At 31.4% G+C, this 24883-nt stretch overlaps 1 protein-coding gene across 1 annotated transcript in view; it reads right to left on the bottom strand.

Annotated features, from left to right (window-relative positions):
- Positions 1–1233: 1233 nt before the first annotated feature.
- The window catches only part of LOC115890621 (tetraspanin-2A-like), a 116798-nt gene continuing 93148 nt past the window's right edge, over positions 1234–24883 (bottom strand). Inside the window, exons 4-5 of the mRNA XM_030910900.1 lie at positions 17180–17365; positions 1234–1602 (exon numbers count right to left, since the gene is read on the bottom strand). Coding sequence (XP_030766760.1) covers positions 1522–1602; positions 17180–17365 — 267 coding nt within the window. The 3' untranslated portion in view covers positions 1234–1521. The remainder of the gene's footprint in view (positions 1603–17179; positions 17366–24883) is intronic.

Genomic DNA, 24883 nt, shown 5'->3' with positions numbered 1-24883 from the left:
AAGACCTTATATACTTTCCTAGTTTACCCTGTATACCCTTTGACTTTGGGTCTTCCTGTCTTTTCTTGTGGTCCTCTTCTGACCTCTAGGTTACATTCTCTAGTCCTATCCTATTTATATACTTTATATAGCGTTTTTTTTCTCCTTAAAATTCGTTCAATATTGTACTTTTAAAATCACGCCTATATCAAATTTCAAACAATTTCTAAATTAAATTTCAATGTTCTATTATTAATTTAGTAATTCCAAATTTCAAAAGCAATTATCTAGGTCCCGAACTGATTTAGCAGGCTTACCTACAGTTTATAATATTGATAGGTTTACGTATCCATATTACCGTTTTTGGCAATCCTACCTAATGAGTGGGTTTTGGGCGGTATTATCCCATATTAATGCTCTAGTTATTTCCCAATTAGGATTATATTGCTATTAGAACCTTTTGTGACATTTCATTTTAATTATGTTGAAATTAATATTAGCTGTAATCCATAATTGTTGTTTTAGCTGTATTATATAGATATAAAAATGCATAAAATAGATGGTAAGAGAACAATTCAATATCTAGTAGATATTTTATGTAATTTCAGTATACCTGTTATAACGTTGTTGGTTATTAATTAACGATGGATGAACTATAATTTATTATCGATTTTCAAATTAGGAAAATAAATAGATTGTAGTTTAACATGCCCAGGATCGTTCAATAATGTTGAAGAGGTAAAATAGTAATAGGAAATTGTTTTTTGCGTAGAAAGGTTTTCTTGATAAATATAGGTACGAGTATTTGCAATCGAAATAATTAATACATGTAATTGTTGACAAAAATTAGACATATTTACTTAAAAAAACTAGAGAGTTATTATACTGAAATAATAAATCTGTTTTTTTTTTGTGCCAAGGGTTCACCAGAAACTGTTTTATCATTAAAAAAAAATATGATTAATGTATCATTTCAGTTAAATAACGATCTAGTCAACATGTTTATCCAAACCAAACTTTTTTTACGTAAAAAAGGCGAACATTTATATTTTTTCACTCAGTAGTTTAATTATTCAAGTTCGGTTGAACAGTTATAACTCCTCATAACAGAGCAAAACATGTAGGTGGCGCCACCTACAAGTATGAATCATATTGACGTGAATATCAAATTTTTGAAGTCGAACGGAAGAGAAACAATTTTAAGCTTTTCAATGTTTTTGAGGCATGTATAGAAAAGCATACACACAATATTAATTATAAATACTTTATTTATTTAATATATTTATTATTTTATACACAATATTTTCTATACAAAAAATTAAATAATAATGTTTTATATAAGTATGAACACTTTTGAAACAATGAAAAAATCGTGGAACAATCTCTTTGAAATATTGACAGAGGTACTTTTTTAGAACATGCTGGACAAGCTTTTTTTAGAACATGCCCTCTTAAGCTAATCTAACATAAAAATAAAAACAATAAAAATACAAGGTACGTGGTAAAACTATAGTAAAACTACAATATGATAGTGTGTTGTCATTATTTTGCGTACGTTTGCGAACTTTCTTCTTCTTTTCTTAGTGCCTGAATCAGAACAACTGCTAGTACCGCATTGACGACCTAAAAAGAAAATAAAAATATAAACAAAAGTTTATAATCCCTTCTTTTATTTTAATAAAGGTAATATAAATAAAAATTAAAAACAAACTAAAAATATTCAAATTCAGAAAGTCTAAAGCTATTTGGTTTGAAGTACCTCAATTATTTTTAGGTAGTAAATAATAAGTAGTTATAAAAATAAAAGGTAGTGATTGTTAGAAAACTAATTCACCACAATACACCGAAATACTTTATCTTTAAACACTGGATGATTTAACCATGTGGCATCATCAGCGTAGTTTTTTTCATCTGCTGATGATGCTAACATGGTGACCGAAACGCGCGTCCAGCGTGTAAAAGTAAAGTGTTTTGGTGTAATGTGGTGAATTAGTGCTTTATTTTGTTGTTGTAAAACCAATAGTTCCAAGCCCCAACTGTAATAGTAATTGTTAGTTTGACTTCATATAATTTCATTTTAACAGAACGTCAACGGCTTAAAATGATATAGTTTGTCAATGCGATTCATTAGTTTGGTTTTTGTACACACAAAGACATTTTAATTTTTATAAATGTGTTTCTGTATCAATTTTATAATGTCAATTAATGTAATTAAATGACAAAATATATCTACGTTCAATGGTAAGTTTTCATCATTTTTGTTTTAAAATTATTATTCTCGTTATACAGGGTGTCCTAGAAATAAGTGCAAGTATTTTAACTGGTAGTATATTTCGGCCTCAGAAACACGCCTATAAGGTATTTTTTTGCGAAAAAAAAATAAAATTCGGAATTTTTTTAGTTTTAAGTTAAAAACATAATTTCTTGATAATATGGTAACATACTAGGTAGTAGCTTAAATTTACATGAAAGAAAATCCATAAAAGATTCAGTGGTTCTCAAAATTTTAGCAAAAAAAATTTTTTTTTAATCTTTGAAGTAAAATAACTCGGTTATTTTGGACTTAATTGAAAAACGGTAAAGAGAAAAAATGTTTCTTTTGACCATATATACCACCCCTTAAAATACTTGCACTTATTTCTGGGACACCCTGTATTGTAATCGTTCTTTGAAAAAGATCAAAATGTATGATCGAAATGTTGGAAAACTATTAAAGATTAGGTTATAATTCTAATTGAATTGTATTATTAAAAGTAGACCAAATACGGAGAAAAAGTTAACTATAAATATAATTCATTATATTACAAGAACTAAATTGGAAGAGCAAAGTAAAACACTAATTCAACACAATACACCAAAACACTTTTCTACAGGACGCGCGTTTTGCTAACCATGTTAGCATTATCATCATATTATTAAGACTGTTTTTTTTTAGTTTTAATCATCTGCTGATGATGCTAACAGGGTTAGCAAAACTCGCCGTCCAGTGTGAAAGTAAAGAGTTTTGGTGAATTGTGGTGAACAGGTAAATCACTGTTTTATTTTGCTGTTGTAACACCAAAAGTTCCAAGCCCAAATGTAATTAATTAAATCGTAATTAGTTTTTTTTAAATATCTTCGATTAATTGCAGTTATCCCAGTACCATATAATCCATATCAATGTATAATATAATAATATTGATAACAAATATATTGTATTTGAAAAGTTTGTGTAAGTTTCTGATAATTTTAGTATCATTTTTTAGGAAATCAATACGTTATTTGTAAAAGTAGAGTATATAAAAAGTAACGGCCAATTTGACGTTTGAAGAAAGTCACAAATATCAGATTTATACAAAGCACTATTCGCCACACCCATTTGCTTTTTGTATATTATGCATTATAAAAGCTTTTATTGCCAAACCCACTCTAGATAGTGGCTTTTACTTTCCATATTAAAGTGACTTTACCCAAACGGAAAAATATTTTGCAAGTTGGTATTGTAGAAATAGTTTCCTTTCTTTTAACGAATTTACGATATTTTATCTAAAATCATTTAACACGTACAGTAGCACACGATATAGTTTCGATGGTTTTGTGGAATCAATAAAAATATCGAATGCTACAATGGAGCATGGTTTTAAATTGCAGTTATTCGTATGCGGGATTCGATAAAACTACCGATACGTATCTAGGATCGCATTATTTTGTTTACTATCGAATTCTAGATTACTATAAATTCGCATGTTTATTTGCTTCAGTTGTTTCGTAGAAGTTCTATAGTTCAGTTCTATCGTTCAGTCCAACTGACGAAATAAAAAGTAGAAATAATAATTACTTATACATATAACATTTCTACTTAAACAAGTAGAAATAATAATTACTTATACACAGGGTGAGTTTCCTACGATGTTCTCTATGGGTATCTCGGAAACTACTGGAGATAGAGAGTCGCTTAAATGGGGAAAGAATTTCAGTTTTGTGGGTTCATAAATATACCCCTTTCATATTTTTGAAAAAGTTCATGGCTTACTAGATATTTCGAAAAAAACAAATTTCGGCTATTTTAAAAATTGTCCCTAATTCCATTATAAGCTATTTTTGACAAAAAGTTTTCAGATAAAAGTTGTAGATAATCATATTTTTATGAGACTGTGTCCTCCGTTTTCTTCTAAAGCCTGTCATTTTTGACATATGACACAAACATATGTTTTTTAAATGGAAACCATAGTTGGCCATGACTTCATAAAAAGCGCCATTTTTTAAGCTTTTCAGCGATATAAGCTATAATATGTTTTCTTCGAAAAATTACTGAGTTATAGCCAATTCTTTTCATTTTTAAACAATTTCACTTCGTTAGCCATGGAAACAAGTTTAATCGCCTTTGCTCTCGGAAATGTGAAGCTGTCACATCTAAACTTTGTAAATTAAAATAAGCAAACATTGTAAATATGAATTTTTCCAAAAAAAGAAAAGCGTGTAGGATTATTGGTTCAACTTTTCTTGACCATACATTTTCGACGATACGTTGACCGGTGAATGTTACGTTTTTTAGAGAACGGTTTTCAAGACATTTAGTTAAATTTGGTTATAGCCAATTCTTATCTTTCTTGACTAATTTCAATTAGATTGCCATGGTATTCTTATTCTGTTATGATTCTTAACTTATAAAAAGTCAAAATATATTACTAAACGGTTCCTTACAATTTACATTGCCACAAACTAAAACTTAAAAAATAATATCACTGCATACACTTTCACTTTAAGTTATTTTAGAAAATGTTCAAAAAATCCGCCATTATTTTGAGTTGCATCTTTATAAAAATGAATTACTACCTATTCTCATAGAAGGACTGGTCGACTTAATTAAACTTCTCTTGTACCGCCACTCGAGAGCAACGACGATTGAACTTGTTTCCAAGAAGAAAACATATTATAGCTTATATCGCTAAAAAGCTTAAAAAATGACGCTTTTTATGAAGTTATGGCCAACTATGGTTTCCATTTAAAAAAACATATGTTTGTGTCATATGTCAAAAATGACTGGCATAAGAAGAAAACGGAGGGCACAGTCTCATAAAGGATGTGATTATCTACAACTTTTATCTGAAAACTTTTTGTCAAAAATAGCTTATAATGGAATCAGGGACAATTTTTAAAAAAGCCGAAATTTGTTTTTTTCGAAATATCTAGAAGCCATGAACTTTTTCAAAAATCTGAAAGGCGCATATTTATGACTCCACAAAACTGCAATTCTTTCCCCATTTAACCGACTCTCTATCTCCAGTAGTTTCCGAGATACCCATAGAGAACATCGTAGGAAACTCACCCTGTATATAACTTTTAAATATATTTATATTATTTGTAAGGTTGGAAATGTTATTAAATGTTAAATTATTTGTGACGTTCGAAAAAAAAACAGCATGTTCTGTTCGGAGCAAAAATGACTTTTTGTGCCTTGCCTGTAGTGTCAAAAGTACAGGGTGGGCCAAATTGGACGCTTTTAAAGGTAAACATCCTTTTCTATAGGAGATACACGAAAACTAATATTGCTATGTCAAGCTCAATTTTTGCCAAAAATATGATGGTGAAAACGGCATAGCAATATCAGTTACCGGTTCGGGGTGTTTTTCAAAAGTGTGCATTTTTAACAAATCGCTGTAATTTTTTTGCTATGGAAAATTTCGTATTTTTATAAAAACATTTCCAAACCACTATTTTACGTAGAATTTAATGGTTTAAGTATAATTTTTCTTTCAGACACCATATTAGTTTTCCTCTATCTCCTATAGAAAAGGACATTTCCCTTTAAAAACGTCCAATTTGACCCTCCCTGTACGGTCTCGCCACAAAAAGTATCATTTTTACGCCTAATAAAAATAATATACTATTAAAATACTTTTTATAGACAGCAGGAGATAGGCTTTTTTAGAACTATAATTCTCATTTTATTTAGCATGACCAAATTTAAAAAAGGCACATGTTTGTTTCTCGTCCACGCGGTAATACCTACAAAAACAAGCATCGTTACCTTTTTTACGTTGGAATAGTTGGCCAAAAAACTCCCTTAAACCAAAAAAATATTCGATGCATTAAATACATGTCAAGTAAGATTACCAGTTACTATTAATTGTTATTAGAACACGTCAATCTCTTTTGTTTATCGTCAAAGCATTGCTGCAAACGGAATTATTAATCAAGTTGAAGTTTCAGACACACCCCAAGGAGTCGTTGTAAGAAGCAATGTTTTATTAGCTGTAGATAACAAATTAACACGCTACCTACCTATTAATATTCTAGAAGAACAATTAAACGTCAAAGGTTCTGTAATTATTAATAGGAAAAATATATTAACGGGTACGAAATTTCTTGAAATATGAATAAATATAATATGCCCCTAATCCTAATACCAGTGTATTTTTTTACATTATTTTTTTCTCTTTGTATACTTGAGTATTACAGATGTTTTCTTTAATATCGTTGGTTCTGTTATTGTTATTAATGTTAATTAAAACCAGGACTGGATCGTTAGTCTTTAACATTTTTTTTTAAATTTAGTAAATATAGTATCTAATACAGTGTAATATGACGTTACGACAATAGTCACCAAAACCATCTCGCCATATCAAAAAATTACATCAAAAAGTAACTATAATTGAAAAAATTGCAAATTGATCGTGATCAGTTCATTTCGCTCTTAAAAATTAACCAAAGCATGTATTGACATGAATCAAAAAACAAAATTCTCAGGAGCCATGGTTCTGACCGTAAAATTATATTTTACGAAAATTTACGAAATTATTGCACAGGGTAAAAAAAAATTAGGGTAAAAAAGCAACCTTTCAATTAACCCATTATATTATTATATGTATATATTAACGATAACTGTACAATAGCCAAATACTAATGTTTAAAAAAACTGAGTTTACGAATTAAGTTGATATAAGTATATATACCTTATTAAAAAATTCATAAAAATAGGACTAAAAATAACAAAAATATAACACTTTAAATTTGACTAAAAATTTCTCCGATGCGTTTTTTTGCATCTGAGTATACTTGGTATAGTGCAAATAACTTCCTAACATATAGAGAAGTTATTCATATTTTGCATTATTCTAGTATATTTTTTATAACTGTTTTATATATCTACTAGCGTGTACCAGCGACTTCGCGTTGAATTAATCATTTGTAATGGTGATGATAAAGCAAAGCAAAAATTTCCATTAACTTACAAACTTTACAAACTGGATAAAAAAATTTCATTTATATCAGCATGAGAAAAAACAATATGGCTGTATTATTATATAAATTGGTAATATTTGAGGGGTAGTTTCATCTCGCTGGAATTTGACTTTCGAAAAATCCGTTTGCCAAAAATAAGCTTTTTACGTCAAGCAGTTTAAGCAGAATCGTGGTTAAGAAATTACCCAACTTTTTGGTTTGGCCCCAAAAAAAACAAATAAATTATGCTTGTCCAAGCGTTTTCCTGAAAGACTAATCGTTTTATAAATAACAAATATTGCAATATTTGAGGGGCGTTTTCACCCTCTTGGGATTTGAGATTCGAGAAACCCCTCCTTAACGAACCTCTACACCCCACAGTCAATCTGTTTGCCAAAAATCAGCTTTAAACGTCAAGCAGTTTAAGCAGAATCGTGATTACTCATTGGTCATATTTTATGATACACCTTGTATAAATTTATAAAAAATCTTAAAATATGTAAAACAACAAAATAAAATATACGTGTTTAAGAGTTTTTCCGAAAAACTCACCGGTTTTTAAATAAAAAATATTTTAATATTTGAGGGATAGTTTCACCCCCTTAGAATTTGAGTTTTGAAAAAATCCTTTCTTATCGAATCTCTTCACCTCAAAAGTCAATCTGTTTTCCAAAAATCAGCTTTTTACGTCAAGCGCTGTAAGCAGGATCGTGATTAATCAATGACCAGATTTTTCGAAACACCCTGTATACATTTTTAAAAAATCTTAAAATATGTAAAAAACAAAATAAAATATACGTGTTTAAGCGTTTTTTCGGAAACTTGACTGTTTTTTAAATAAAAAAATATTGTAATATTTGAGGGGTGGTTTCACCCTCTTGGAACTGGAATTTCGAAAAATCCCTTCTTATCGAACCTCTACACGCTAGAATCAACCTGTATGCCAAAACTGAGCTTCTTACGTTGAGTGGTTTGACCAGGATCGTGATTAATCAGTATGTCAGTCACTTAAGGATTTTATATATTAGTATAGATTTTTCAGAAAAATATTTGACTTACAAAAATAATATGTCATTTTTAATCTAAACTAAAGACAGAGACAAATTTCTCTCTCTCATCTAAGTCAGTACTACATCTAAGTGTACCGTGACACTGTATATGAACAAAATAATATAACAAGAAATTATTTTAAGTATTATATTAGTATTTTTGAATATTATATTCGACTGGTAGGAGTTTAAGTTCACTTTAACAAAAATAGTAATTTTAACACGGTGTACTATTAACGAATATTTACACAACTAAAAGCCATTTGCTGGGACTAGTCCGCCAGGGTTCAATATAAACGGGGCCTAAGTGACAAGCGATGAGAAAGAGAGAGAGAGCGACTGATTTAAAGCCCTCCTGAGTCAGATAGAGATAGAGAGAACTCCTGAACAAACAGGTCTTGTCTAGAATGTCTAATTCGCGTCGCGAGACATCCTAATGCTCTTATGAAGGGCGTAATTTAAAGTAAACGTGGATGTGTTTATATTCGCGAATTGGGAGCGAAAATGCAGTAACGTTTCTCGAGTTCCTTTGTATGGTTATACAAATATATGTGTATGGAATGGATGTGTCAAATGCCTGTGACAGATCGTGTGGATATATGTTAGTGGAGCTTTCTCTGATAACAATACCACCGCGAAGTTAATTCAGGGTGTAATAATTTTGCATTAGTCCAATAAGTGTTGTCGCAATAAGCATGTAAAACTGTAAAACTCCAATTCGTTGATGAAAAATTTGACTATAACTTTGTTTAGACAATATTTATATGAGCTGTAGAGTTTGGATCTTGAATTTTACGGAACTAGGTATATACGTTCTTATATTTTAAGGATTCAGAGAATTCCCAACTAGCAAAGGAGTCTGACAGGGAGACGCAATATCCCCAAAGCTCTTTACAGCAATACCAGAAGAAATCTTCCGTCGACTAGACTGAGATAGATGGAGAATATCTTAACCATCAAAGATTCGCTGATAACATAGTCCTAATAACCAATAGTTCTGAAGAACTACAAACACAAGTTAACAAACTAAATACAGCCAGCAATAAAGCAAAAATGAATTTAGGAAAAACTGAAGTAATTTACAAAGAACTAGTAGACAGAAAAGACATTCTAAATAAACAAAAAATGGAAGTAGTTGAAGAATACATATACCTATTTGGGACAACTAATACACAGCACTAATAAAAGCATAGAGTGGAATGAGAAAAGACACAGGTTATAGATGTCATCTACTGAATCAAATCCCACAAGTGGCAATGGGCAGGATACCCGAACAACATATGGACCACAAAAAGTTTCCCGATTACAATTCGGATCCCCCTGTACTTGCCTGAAATATACCCCCCCTTTCTTGCCTGAAATTACTGAATCAATAAAAAATATTATTCAGAATATTCTGTTGGTCTTTCATCTTTAATATACTTATCTATATTGTATTATTCAATAAAATAAAACTAATTATTATTTTTGAATGTCTTTACAAAACCATTGTTAGGGAAATATAAAACACTCTAAGAGCAATTAGATAAATAAATATAATTTTCTGTTATATTATTTGTTACATATAACTCGTATTCGAAAAGCTAGTAACTATTGTGTAGCTTTAGATGTTCATTTAGATTATATGATTAATTATGAGTAAATATTGGGAGAAGCCTCGTTAAACAAGAACGGTTTTCAGCCAAAACCTATATATCATATTTGATGTATAGTAAAATAACTGATATAACGAGGAAGAATAAATGAACTTTTCCCATGTGTGTTGTTTGTGTATAATTTAATAGATTTTTTTAGTGTATTTTTAGTATGTATTAGTGTTTTATGTATTAAGGTACCGTATGATCTAATAAAAACGGCGTCAGCGATGCCTATGAAATGAAGATCGCTGTCATTTTATATGTAAAATTATATGGGAAATGTCATCGATCGTCATTTCATAGCCATCGCTGACGCCCTTTTTATTCGATCATACGGTATTACCTATTTCTTATAAAAAAGTAGAAAATGTACCAACTAAAATTAATTATTTTTTAGGCGCTTTGTAAAGCTTATTCTCAAATAATAATTTGTGATACTGTTAGATTTTCCATTTCCACTTGTGATTCCAGATTTTCACAAACTAGATTATTAGAACATAATAGATTTTATGCCCCTCCATAGCTTGATGTGGCTAAAAACAATTTTTGGAAGTCAGCTTTGGAAAAATAATTTTTTTCCTCAAAAAGAATGCACGGAGACAAAAAATGGAGTAAATACTAGAGAGATCGAAAAAAATCGGTCGTCGGTTGGGTTGAAAAATTTTTATACTAAAGTTTATGTAGGGGTGGAGGTTGTTTTCACTCTTCCCGTACTTTTTATTAATTTTTGTGAAAGTCAGAAATGTCAAAGCACTTAGCAAAACATAGACACCCAAAATCTCATTCAAATCGGAATAACGGTCCTTAAAATATCTGAAAAAATGTGTTTATTTTTTTTATTTATTTATTAATATCTCTAAAATTATCGAAATGTATTTACTCATATCTTAGGATTATGCAAAGTGATCTGAGAGGAGGACAAAAATGCACTAATATAGAGGGCGTTCCATTAAAAAATCATCCAGATTCACTCAGACCTTTTTAAGTTAGATTATTCATATAGAAGAATATTTTCCAGAAATACATATACATACTTTAGATTTGCAGTTAAACAAAACTGTCAATTTTTTTTTTATTCTAGGAGCTACAGATGTCCGACACACTATTCCTGAACTCTAAATAAAGCAAATTCTAACTAAATGATGCCAAAATTAAACCAATCAAATACCATTCGTTATCCTTCTTCCGTTTTCCTTTTTTTCTTCCAACCCCTCTCTACTCTCAATATCGTTTATATCTCCTGGGATGGATTAACGAATTTACGACTCCGAACATTGAGGCATATTTTCAACGGACTTATTTTTCTCAAAAAAAATTTTTTGGTGAAGCCTTAAAATATTTTTAATTAACTTTTAAAATGTGCCGAGGGCTCTGAAAAAAGTTTTGACAATTTTCTTAGCAGTAAATTGATCAAATTAATTTACATCGGCATCTTTTCACAATTAGGCTTTCCTTAGAAATTTGTGTTTAAGGGTAAAGGTTTTTAAAATCAGATTAATTTTTTTATATCAGAATAATTCCATAATAAATATTATATATTACAGAGCTAATTGCTGGCATGGAGTATGAGCTGGAGTCTGAAAATATTTTGTATAACGCACTCAGAAAAAAATGCATTGGAAAATGCACAATAAATCACGTTATAATAATTAACTCGTTGTATTGAATTCGATTTACCTAATTATTTGTGTCATAAACGATTGCTGATAATATAATAGTGTTTTCTACATAATAAAAATTAAAGCATTCGAAGTAAAGTGAATACTATTTTATCCGATATCTAATATTTAGTCCTTTTACAATAATTATAACCCTATATGTTTTAAAAAAAACCACGTTCAAAATAAACTGGCATTGCCTTATTGTTTTTGAAAAGTATTGGTTCTCTATTTATTCCAATAAGACGTCCTTATAATAAGTTTATTTTAAACACGAGAGTAATTCATTTCTATAAGAATTGCTAACAGTTTAAATACATTTCTGGAAGGCTATTGCTACACGATTAATTATCTCCGATAAAAAGTCATTCGAGATGGACATCGAAAGATCGTGTTTGGCGAGATTGACGGGATAAGTCCGATCAACCATACATTTTTATATGATTTTTGTCCCGTTCCATTATTTTGAATAGTACAATGGTATTTATTGTGTATGACAGTTGTTAGTGACAAAGAGGAGAATTGTATTGTTTACAGGTAATGTGTTGTTTTAGTAGTTGTTTAGAATAATTAATCTATCTCTGATATACCACTAACAATGACAATATCATGTATGTTTTATATGTACGAGTATATGCATAAAATCAATAAATGTCTTATTAATTCAATTATGACCATTAATGAGGCCAAACTATGTTTGATTTTATTTGATTCATTAGCATTTTTTTTATTTTACAATGTTTTTTCTCTCAGTGGAGTTTCGGAGTCTGTGAGACTGCATGTCAGCAGTTAAGGGTTAAAACTGATCGATGTCAAAACGTTCCTTATAGAACTAGGTCAATTAATAATAGGAGGGTTTTATTATCGAAAGAACATAAATAAAGTTTAACGATTTAACTTCAAGGATAATACCCGCTGCATGTAAGCATGTAAATGAATTGTACGAGACACGTAACAGAAACTAGCATGCAATAAGGCACATATTATACCGAAAGATATCGTCTGATTTATACGCTCCGACGATTTATACCAGCCGTTTGTAAAAATAATACTGATTAAAAAGGAAAAAATTAATTACTTAAACATTCGGTTTGTACATATCGCCCGATCTAAAGCCCTATGCATGCATTTTTAGGTCAGCGTAAAACCGACTTGTTTTCTTTACTTAGCAAGATATATAGCCTTTGTTTCTTTTCCATTTTGCTGCATTTATTTAAATTTTAAAATTTTGCATTTTATCTGTTATAAAAGCAAGCCGTTTAATATACAGGTTGACCCAGTCTTCTGATAAAGCTATATGAAAGAGTATATTAGATTATTCGTTTGTGATTTTCATTTCAATTTTTTTACATAATATGGGGGCAATTGTAACGCCCATTTTGAAAGTATTTTTGTACATTTTGTACATTTTTGTAACATACAAGGTGATTTATACATATTTTCAAATTAAAGTAGCATATTTTTTAAATGAAATACTATATATTTTTTAGCTCAGTGGATGTGCCATTAATACAGGCTTTCCCATTATTCGGTGAGCGTAGAACTACTACGTATTATGGTTAGGTTAGGTTCGGAGTACCCAACAAATTTCTTACAGTGTGTAAGAGCCTCCGTAACATCAAAAAGTCGAGAGTGTCACATCATGGATCACGGAGCGATCCCTTCTCCTGACAAATACAGTAGTTAGGTAGGGATGTGTCCTAGCTCCTCTCTTATTCAACATATTCATGATAGCGGCCTCTATTATAGTGGACAGCAAACTGCAGGAAAGAGGAATGGGTGTTATATAGACGTATGACGGCGGTCTGATCAACATAAAAAGACTCAGGGCAAAAATACGTATAAAATTCATCACAGACAATTATTCTTCAATACGCTGATGACTGTGATATGCTCTAGTTGCAAACACGTTACAGCAATTACAGGATATGCTGAACACACCTGAGCATACGAGACTTTGTGCCTTAAGCTGAACATCGATAAAACTAAAATCATGTGCAATCCCCCAGAAAATCATAACAGTGCTATAAAAATCGGAGAAGAACTATTGGAATATGTAGCGGAATTCAATTACCTCGGCAGTATGATTTCGGAAAAGGCAAATATCAAATGAAATTCAGCACAGAATTAGCAGCGCCTCAAGAGCATTCTGGAAATTAAAAGACAGAGTTTTCTACAATCATGACTTGGGCACAAAAACGAAACTTGCAGTTTACCGAGTAATAATAATCCCCACCATGTCATATGGAAACGAAACCTGGGTGCCGTACTGCCAACGCATGAACGCATTAAGCAAGTTGCGAGACAGTGACACCCTCGACAACTATTAAGAATCAGATGGTCCCACCATGTCTCAAACGTATCAGTCCTTGAAAAAGCAAGCTGCGAGAGCGCTGACGACATGATTACTAAATCCCGCTTAAGATGGGCTGGCCACGTATGCAGGATGTAAGGAAACCGCCTACCGAAATCTTTTCTTTACTGTGAGCTTGTTGAGGGTAAGAGGAAACCGGGTGGATATCTCAAAAGATGCAAGGATCTTTTCCATGAAAACTTAAAGGGGATAAGTATGCAGCATCAGTGGGAGGAAGCAGCGCAAAATAGAACGCAATGGAGGAGAATCGTAAACTCAGTTAACAACGAAAACCAAAAAGTAAAGAGGCAACAAAGTAATGAGATTTTTGAATGTCCGGAGTGCGGAAGAGTGATAACATCACGTATCGGGCTTTCACAGAAAAGCTCACGAAAGAAAGCGCCTTGCAGAATCCTGTTCTGATGCGTGTCAAATACTCGTCAGCGAGTAATGGCAGTAAGTAAGTTAGTACCAGAAAAGTTTCAAAAATGTCAAGGATTGCTGAATTTTTTGAAACAAAAACGGATTTTTTTACAAATAAATTTTATTTTTTCCTGTCATTACATTTCAGAAATTAGAAAAACTAATTGCAAATTCTCATATCCATTTTATTAGGGCTGATAGTATTTTTAGATTTTCAAATTAGCTGATAATTTATGATAAAATTATATAAGAGTTTCTTGCCTTGAACTGCTAATATAGAAATTAATTCCACGCTGTGCTCGTCATAATGTGGATCAACCTGCTCTCACTACCGGTTTCGGGGCCCTACCACATCATCAGGTGAGCTTGGGTATTTCCACAAAACGACGAGCACAGCGCTGAATATATCAATCCGACTTGTCGTAAAGTAGCGGTAAGATATTAAGTCCCGCATCGCGAGATAGCCGCATCGCGAGATAGCGTGGAATTAATTTCTATATTAGCAGTTCAAGGCAAGAAACTCTTATATAGTTTTATTATATACCTAAAAACTGCAAGAAATTTATTTTCCATAATAGGTACATATGTAGGCCAATTTATTTTTTTAATAACGGACTTGCATTTTTTATTTCAGGTTATAACCCTTACAACAGATCTTCTTATACTTCCGAATGCATTTTGTACACTTTGTAGTAAGAGGTAAGAGGAGTAACTTTTTACAAATGAAAATCTAAAAATACTATCAGGTAGCCGTAATAAAGTAGCTATGAAAATGTGCATTTTTACATATTTTAAAAATTAATGACAAGAAAAAATAAAACGATGATTTTCAAAATTTTCCAGCTTTTTTCAAATATCTCAGCAATCTTTGAAAAATTTAAAACATTTTCATGGCATATTGCTAAACATCCCGAGGTGCAACATTGTCTCAATTTCATCATGTTCGTATCTATTACAGTTACCGAGATACTCTCTCTTACAGTTACCGAGATACTCGTACTCCGAATTTGTAGCACCCTGTATAATAAAAATCCGAAATAACAAACATTCGGTTATAGCACACAAATTTTTTCCTCCATTCATATTATAATCGAATTCGATTGCATTTGAAATCTCAGGTGCACATTTTATATTTATCTCAAATAGCACAAGAAGGTTATACCAAAATAAACAAAAAGGAAGCAAACGAACGAAAAGACTGACGCAACGGGGACTTTAAATAAAAGAAATTCCGTATGCAGTAAGAAACGTTAATTTGCAAAAGGGCTCAAAAGATTTGCGCCGATTGAAATAAATGACTCGTCGAAATCCCACAATATTTCGAAAGCCACCGTGCTCGCCGAAAAAGAGAAAGGGAAATACAAAAGAGATAAAACTTTAACAGTAATAAAAGAGCCATTTTGAAAGCGAGTAATGGAAAGCTGAAAGCCAAACATTCGTTTCTTCGGCTCTTTATGCATATGTACGGTCGTTAGCTTCGATGGAAAATGTCATTGATTTTGCCATTCGACGATTTTTCTTTTTTCAATGCTCACTTCTTGTGTCATGATAGATATAAATAGCTGGCATTTTCTTATAATACACTCTTTGTTTTGAATTGAGAGTTAAAGCGTTTCTTCAAAGTAATACAGTTACGAAAATGTTTCACATTTAGAAAAGACATTTAAGAAAGTAAATTTACTTGAAAAAAATCTGGGTTTCTAGCCACTTTAAGCGATATCTACAAAATAAAAAGTTATTTTTTGTAAACATCACTGGCGTTGAATCCAAATGGAGACTAGATTATCAGTGCTTTTTATTATTAAAAAAAAACTTTTTACTGTTAAAAAATTCCAAACCCCAAAAAATGCTTAAGGTTTCAGGAGATATGTCTCCTCTTGTCGTCAGGAAGAGAAATAAAAAAAGGAAGAGAAAACTATTTAAAATGTTTAAATATAACTATTCAAAAATAGTTGTTTTCACTAGTTATCTCGTTTCGTCGTTTAGTTTTCAGCAGTTACTATAAACCGTTGACGTTCTGTTAAAATAATGTTAAATGAAGGCAAGCTTTAAATTAACAGATACCAACTGGCCATAATTTACCTAATGAGATAACTTTTTATGTTCTGCATATGATTTTAACGTTTTAATTGTTTTTAATATTCACTTATGTTTAATTTCAGGCGTCTGCATGCAAAACCCAACATATCCATTTAATAAATTTTATACAAAACACAAAAAAATGATTTAAAATATTATGAATATTAAAAAGAATACTAAATCTGTGAAAATGTTCTGCATAAAGATCTAATTCAGGGAGCTCTCTTGTAAATTGGTATTTTAACCCGAATATGCCTACTGCTCTTTTAAAAGGACATGTAAATGTAGGAATGTTTTAATTTTTATTTGAACTTTTCATAATTGTTGAATAAAGTCAAAATAAAATGGATTCAGTTATTTTTCTGAAATTTTATTGGAAAATAAACAAAAGTAGGCAAGGAATTATAATACACCTAGCTTTTAACTAAAACTAAACATCAAAATCTAAATTTTTAGCAGAATAAAACTTTACTTAGTTAATCAGGTTACATTGTCACATGACCTGACTAACTCATTCCTATTGGCTGACGAGGTACATGTCGGTGTTTGAACTTAAATCCTGGTAGGACTTGTCGTTTTTTACATTTAAACAGATGCAAGCTTTTTGCACATTTTTCATACTAAAAACTTTATAGATAATATCGACATTTGCAAGAAAATATTATGAAATTTTATAGCTCTTTGGATAACGAATAAAATGGTGTATCGATAATTTCAAAAATGTACAATCATTTTAATACGATTTATCCTTTATACTTTTTATAATATTATACTTCCTTTGTTTTGAATGATACTTACATTGATAAAAGCAACAATCATTGCCAGTGCAGCTAGCCATGCACATTTTGTTTCAAAAAGCCATGTAACTTCATCTACGCATCCGTGGAAGAATGGATTTCCGGTAACGGTGTCTCTGCATTCTGATGGCAACGGTTGTTGAAGTATCAAATAATCGTCTGGTCCATCAGCTCCACAGCATCCTACCTGAATATGAAAGATAATTTAATTGATCAAAAAAAATGTACTCGTCTATTGTCTTTCTTAAAATCTAATATATATTTCGGGTGATGCACCCTCGTTGGAAACAGGAATTCCCATGCAAATTTTGAACTGTTTAAATATTGACTACCCTATTAATTTTACAGCTAAGTCAAGTAAATAAGTTTATAAGTAAATAAGTTTATTAAACGCCTACGTATGCTGAATATACACACATGCCAAATTAGAACATCTTAAGTTGTTAACTTATCATTTTATCACTGTCAAATGTTTTTTGATATTGCATCTACACTGCTGCGTTGTAATACCTAGGTTAGTGCCCCCTAAATGCATTTTTGTAATTTAGAACTGATTTGAATGAGGCAAAAACTCAATGTTTAAAAAAATAATTCGACACTGGCAAAATTATAGGATGCCATCTTAACCTACGTTGGCATTTCCCTGGTTTTCGGATTGTTACTTGTTCAGTTTTAACTGAAAAATATATGCAGTTTTTCTTATATTACTTAAAATCGACTTCCCCAAAAGACCTTTAAAAAACCTATTTACGCGACTTTGCTGAAGGATTAATAGGGAAGTCAATATTTAGACAGTTCAAAATTTGCATGGGATTTCGTATCTTTCCAACGACGATGCACCACCCAGTATATGGCTTTAAAGGTATGTATTATTCCACAAACATAATTCTTAAGGTTATGATATATTTTATGGTACCTATTTATACTACAACAACGGTCATTGGTATATATGTTGGAGGCAGATGCCGAATTTCGGCCAATGTCCAAATGGCCAATGTAGCCAAAAAAAATCGGCCAATGTCCAATGACATATGACGATTTGTCCATACTAAACCTGCCAAGGGGTTAATTATTTTTTTGGTATAATATAACAACAAAAGATTAACACCCCCCGCATAGAAGTTGAAACTAATGCAATCAAAACTCTTCCGCGTAACTTTGTGGATATAGGTAGGTATATTTAATTATAATCGCCGTATGTCTAATTTTCGGCATCTGCCTCCAACATATATGTTACAGTGAGAGTCGGAAATTCAGTGATTGTTAACATTCACTAGGAAATGCTAGCAATTACGCATTGGACCAGTGAATGTGGTATTTTAAAGTGATTTGTCGACTTTTCCTATCAATTTCTAGCAATCACTAGTGAACGTAACGTTTACTAAAGGTAGCCAGTGAAAGTCACCTAAATATTCAAGTTGATCAACATATCTTAAAATTACAATTACTTCTTTAGTATATTTATTAAAAATTTTAGAAAATATCGTCATATTATAACCTTCTAAATTTTAAATGGGAAAACATAGTAAACATTTTAAAGTGTACAAAACAATTTAAAAGAACATTCACAAACATAAGATTGCTTATTGGTACAAGGTTTTTTCAATAAAGTTCTTCATCGTGGACAAAATAAAGATGACCGAATTTTCTTCAACGGGGGTTATTCGTTTTTTCAAACCCGCTACTTCAAGCGTATCAAAACCTTTAATAAGTTCATAGTCACTAGGTTCTTCAATATATTTTTCTCTTGCATGCTTAACTTTGTTATGACTTCATTATATTGCAAAAATGAAAAACAGGCACTATTACATTCTTGCGAGTGTCTAATTTGCCTTAATTTTTCACAGAAAATTTCTTTCGTAGAGAAAATACCACAAAGCTCTTTTTACAACGATAACAAAAAATATATACATAACTAATCAACATTAACTAATTAACAACCTAAGCCAACGTTTAGCCCAATTTAATGTTAGGTTACAACATGACGCAACCGCAGTAACTGAATCTTTTAAAATCACTGCTAACGTCCAGGGAATACTAGCATTTACTAGTAAAAGTTGGTTTCAAAAATAGCTGTTGAAATGTGAGCTTTTACTATTCATTGTTAACAATCACTGATTTCCAACTTTTACTGTAACATATATATGTTGGACGCAGATGCCGAATTCGGCCTATGTGCGAAATAATTAGACATATGGCGATTATAATTAAATATACTTACCTATATCCACAAAGTTACGCGAAAGAGTTTTGATTGCAATGGTTTCATCTTCTATGCGGTGTTAATCTTTTGTTGTTATATTATGCCAAAAAAAGATTTATTCCCTCCGCAAAGAAGTTATATAAAGACTATTTATTACCACGAAGTTGCACGCATCTGGCAAGTTTAATATGGACAAATCGCCATATGTCTAATTATTTCGGACATAGGCCGAATTCGGCATCGGCCTCCAACATATATATATTCTTGTTGGACAGACTCTTTAGGTAAAATATTAAAAACAAATTGCTTTATATAAAGTATAGCTATACTAATCGATCTAAATATAATCCTAAAACACACAGCATGTGTTGCTCTATTTTCAATGTCTCTATTGTTTGTTCCACTCAAAGCTCTCGTAACCGGAGACTACATTTCCGTTAAATAAAAAATTCTCACAACAGTGCTGTCATAATGTTCCGTACGAACTAATATTTGTGCTGGGTTTAGGTTTCTAAAAAGCATCGATATACTGCAGAAATACTATATTCCCGCTAAAATCTTGAGGAAACGTTAGAAATAAAGTTGCTGTCTGTGTACATACCGACTTCAAATATCGGAAATAAAATATTTTTACGGGTTATCTAGTATTTTTCTTCGCCAGTTGTTAAGTGTTAAGTAAATGTTATATTCCCGTGTGCTGGATATACGATGAATTAGTAAGTAAATTGATTTAAGATATAGAAAGTTTCTTTAAATGCTTCTATATTCTATTTTATTAAATTAGTAAAGTGAAAATGAGTTACTCTATTGTAAAAGTATTAAATAATATATCACTGGGGGTTTCATAAATTCCGTAAAGCTCTAGTTTCTTGTCTAAAGTTGTATCATTAAGTTTTTTTTTTCTGTATTAACAACTGATATAAGCTATTCTACATTTATGCGATAACAATCTATTGTATTGTATTTGACTCCACTGCGGCCGCGAGGGCCTATTGTGGCTCAGTTTCTACAAGCTCTTTAATAGAAAAAGAGCATTAAAATTCACCCTGAAGACCTAGCCTTTTAACATAGGCCGTTATGTCCGAGAGTGATATGTCTTCTAGGTCTGATAGGTCTAGCATAGGTTTGCCAAACACCTCTAACCTGGACCTGTCCCCAGCGGGATAGGTACACATAACGTGCTTCATTGTTTCGTCATCTTCCATACAGAGTCGGCATTCGGCGTCTTCAACCAGTCCCATCCTCTGTAGGTGTCATCTTAGCCGGCAATGGCCAGTGTATACTGCAGTAAGTGTACGCGCTCCGTTCCTACCAGCCTTTAGGAGTTCATCTGTTCTACGTTTGGATGGCCCTGCTAGGATTGTCTTGGCATGTTCCATTCCGGGACTGCCATACCATTCCCGAAACGTCGCACCCCTAACCAATTCACGGAGCCTGTCTCTTGCGAGATCTTTTGGTACGCTAAGTGTCGGTTCTGGGCCCACGAATGACGAGCCTCCACCACTTTTGGCGAGGGAATCAGCACGTTCATTTCCCTCTAGGCCGACATGTCCCGGTATCCATATTAGCGACACTTTGTTCCTATCTCCTAACAATCTATACTACAACGCTAAAGCTCCATCTACAGATATCGTATTACCTGTCAGTTTTGTGTGTCAGATAAAACGGATGACCGCCTGGAAAAATAATGCATACGTAATAGAATTGCTGACGATTTGAACACTAAAATAATCCACTTTTTATGTAAAACATAAACATAGGATAAAAATGGCACCGTTAATTTTTTTTATTGACTGGACCAACAAAGGATTAAGAATGGATGGAGAATATTTTAAACATCTAATATTCGCTGATGATGTCCTAATTGCCAATAGTCCCGAAGAACTACAAGCACAAATTAAAGAACAATACAGCCAGCATTGAAGTAGGTCTCAAAATTAATTTAGCAAAAACTAAAAGAGTGGACTACCGAACTGGTAGACCGCAAAAGACATTCTAGTAAATAACACAACACTGGGAATAGTAGAAGAATATATATATATATATATATATATATATATATATATATATATATATATATATATATATATATATATATATATATATATATATATATATATATATATATATATATATTCGGGAAACACAACTCAGGATTTCTATTACCAGAAATTAACAGAAGAATTAAGTTAGCATGGAATACTTATGGAAGAAACTCTATCATATTTAAATCTAGAATGCCACTTTATCTAAAGAAGATAACATTCGTCCAATATATACTACGAGTCATGACCTATGCATGCAAAACCTGGACACACAAAACGGATATTATAAGAAAACTGCAGGTCGCTAAATGGAACGAAATATGCTGGGAATAACAAAGATAGGCCGTAACAGAATAGAATACCAATAACTCAAGTGGCAATTTTGACAAGAAGGACGGATAACAGATGGACCATAAAAAATACAGCATGGTACCCACGAGAAATCAAGAGATCTAGAGGAAGACCAAACCTGAGATGGGACCATAATATTAGGAAATTAGCAGGGATAACTAACAATAGACAACAATGGGCCCAACTACAAAGAGAGTATCTAAATATGTGAGATAAGCTACATCATAATTATTGAAAATGGTTGAATAAGCTAAAAATAATGATGATTAATTTTTTTTGGAGTTTTCAACGCGTTTTTATTTTGTCATCTGGAGAGCAATAAAAAGCGAGATGCAATGAAAACTTTCTTTTTGTTGCTTTCTTTAATTTTTATCTTAGACCTGATTAAAATAAACTTTAGAGTCAGACGCGTATCAGAAATCAACAACCTCTGAATATTCCTGTGAAATCTTTTTGCAACTCTAGCAATTAGTATTAAGTATCTCCTCTTTATAACGACGAGACGGTAATCGGCTTACAGCTCTATAAAATTATTCCAAAAAGACTTATCCCGTCTATATTCGAAAACATTTTTTTGCGAAAGCGTTTTGAAAGTGACAGTTTTTGATATTTATTTGAGATTCGAAATGACAGTCTTTTAGGCACTAGTATCTAAAAGTGACACTTGTTTAGGCACTAGTGCCTAAAAGTAAAAAATGAAACGTTAGAAACAATGAAAATATTTATTTATTATAAATCTTAAACAGAGTTGGCGGCTTTAATGTAGTGGATAACTTGAGGAAATAGGCTAGCAATACCTTTTCTGTGAAACTCTCATGTTTTTCTTTGACCCAGCTTTCAAACTTGTTGTAGGTGGTCTCGTATAAGTTTTTCGACTTTACGGGCACTAACGCGGATAGCGCAGTTTCAGCAGCTTATTGAATATCCAAAGACTCGTCATTATCACTCATTTTTTCATAAAACTTTGTAGCAAATACGGCGACGTTTGAACCAGGCAGAACTTTGTCATATGCATAAACAATGCCTTAGAAACCGATTAATATTAATCGGACATTTTTAAAAAAATTAATTTTATTTTTCAGAAACTATTAGAGACAGAGTTTACCAAAAATGCTTTTTATAACTACTAGTGGGTAAATTAATTTCTAGATATATTACGAATTTTTTTGGAACTTTAGTTTCGGAGATATAAATTTAATCGGACATTTTTAAAAAAATTAATTTTATTTTAACTGCTAGCGGGTAAATGAATTTGTAGATATATTACGAATTTTTTCGGAACTTTAGTTTCGGAGATATTCATTTAATCGGACATTTTTAAAAAAAAATAATTTTATTTTTCAGAAACTATTAGAGACAGAGTTTACCAAAAATGCTTTTTATAACTACTAGCCTTGTTTATATATTCTTAAAGTTGGTCAACCTCTCGACAAAATGTGCTGCCTCTGTTGAACAAATCGTGAAGCTTTAAAGGAATGAAATATGTGATTAGGGGCGGAGTCAAAAATATCGATTATTTGCGGTATTTCCGTCAGAGTAATGTAATAATATAGCTCGGATTTTTGCGAACTATAATAGGGCTCAGCTGATTAAGAAATTTAAACAAAACTATTATTTCATTGTTGATTTTCGATTATTTTTGCGGTTATTTTAAGGATTCTAAACCGTATTAACAAAGAAATTATTATTTCAATATGTTGGTACATTTGCTAATTACTGGTAATTATTAATATTTAAGAACATTTAAAAAATGTTTAAAAATAAATAATAATAATATCATGAAAAGCTCAAATTATCCGCTTTCACAAAAAATCTTGTATCAAATGACGCAATTTTGCGTCCCGTGCTTACAACACATTTATTTCGAAACTTGTTACATAAATAGCTATTTTCTAAAAAAAATCAATAAAAACTTATTTTTAGTCTCTCATATAAAAATCAAGCAACTTAATATAAAAATAGAATTTAATTTGTAGTATAGAATGTAATTATTAATTATTGTAATATAATTTTAATATAATTAACTATTATTATAGACATATAGAAATTCAAGATAATGCGCAGAGAATTAAAAGTGACAACTTTAAAGGTTTTTTGCTGAATTTTCAACGCATTTTTCATGTTTTCATCAAGAGGAAAACGGAAAGCGACATGCAATCCAAACTTTTCTATTGTCGGGTCTGTTTTTGAATCCCTACTTCAAAGCGGATTGGAAGAAAGTTTAGAGTTGGAAGCGTATCAGAAAAGGCGATCTCTGGATCTGACGAAACTTTTCGCAACTGAAGCAATTAATTTTGGCGAGTGTCCTTTTGCTCGCAGCCAATCATCATTTTCCAGCTCTTTGATATTCCAAAAATATATTTATCTTTCTTCATAATCATGGATTTTCCGATATCGATAGAGTTAAAGTCTAGCGAATTTTCTGCCTTACGTTCAGATTCCAATAAAAGTTCGTCGAATATTTGTTACTAGTTGATCCAGCTAACTTCGTACCTCCTAACAGTTCAGTGAGAGTTTTTTACCAATCTTTTAGTACAGATCATTTTTACGTTGTCAAATTTTTTGTTCTATACACAGTGTTACAAAAAAAGTAATGAAAAAAGGTGTAATTTTTGTAACTCAATTATTCGGCATAGAATTGAGTTTCAAAAAAAGAAACTAAAATACGCCATATAGCATACAATTTCTTTATCTATTAGATTATCGATTGCTACCGGAACTCTCAAAATGTTTGTATTATTTTTTTAATTTTCATAGTTAAAACGATTATTATTAATTTATTTTAAAAATTTCAAAGAGAAAATATGTTTTTTGACCAGATTTACCACCCCTTAAAATACTTGCAGCTATTTTTGGGACACCCTGCATTATTTATGGCTCTTTCAATAGTAATGTAGAGGGTGTTCCAAAAAATATCTGCCATCTCTCGTGGGGAGATTCCTCATATAAAAATAAGATTTATTTCTCATATCAATATAGGTCCGATTCTGCTTTGTTTCATAGTTTCAGAGTGTTAAAGTGCTAATATTTTTTCTATTTATTATAATTTTCTTCGTACTTCGTAATTTTGAGTACCTTTAGCATTTCGAATGAAATTTTGAGGATA

This window comes from Sitophilus oryzae, unplaced genomic scaffold, assembly GCF_002938485.1.
Source record: "Sitophilus oryzae breed Bouriz unplaced genomic scaffold, Soryzae_2.0 scaffold_906_pilon_pilon, whole genome shotgun sequence".
Taxonomy (NCBI): domain Eukaryota; kingdom Metazoa; phylum Arthropoda; class Insecta; order Coleoptera; family Curculionidae; genus Sitophilus; species Sitophilus oryzae.
Note: the sequence above shows the minus strand (reverse complement) of the source record. Positions and strands in the feature narration are given on the sequence as shown.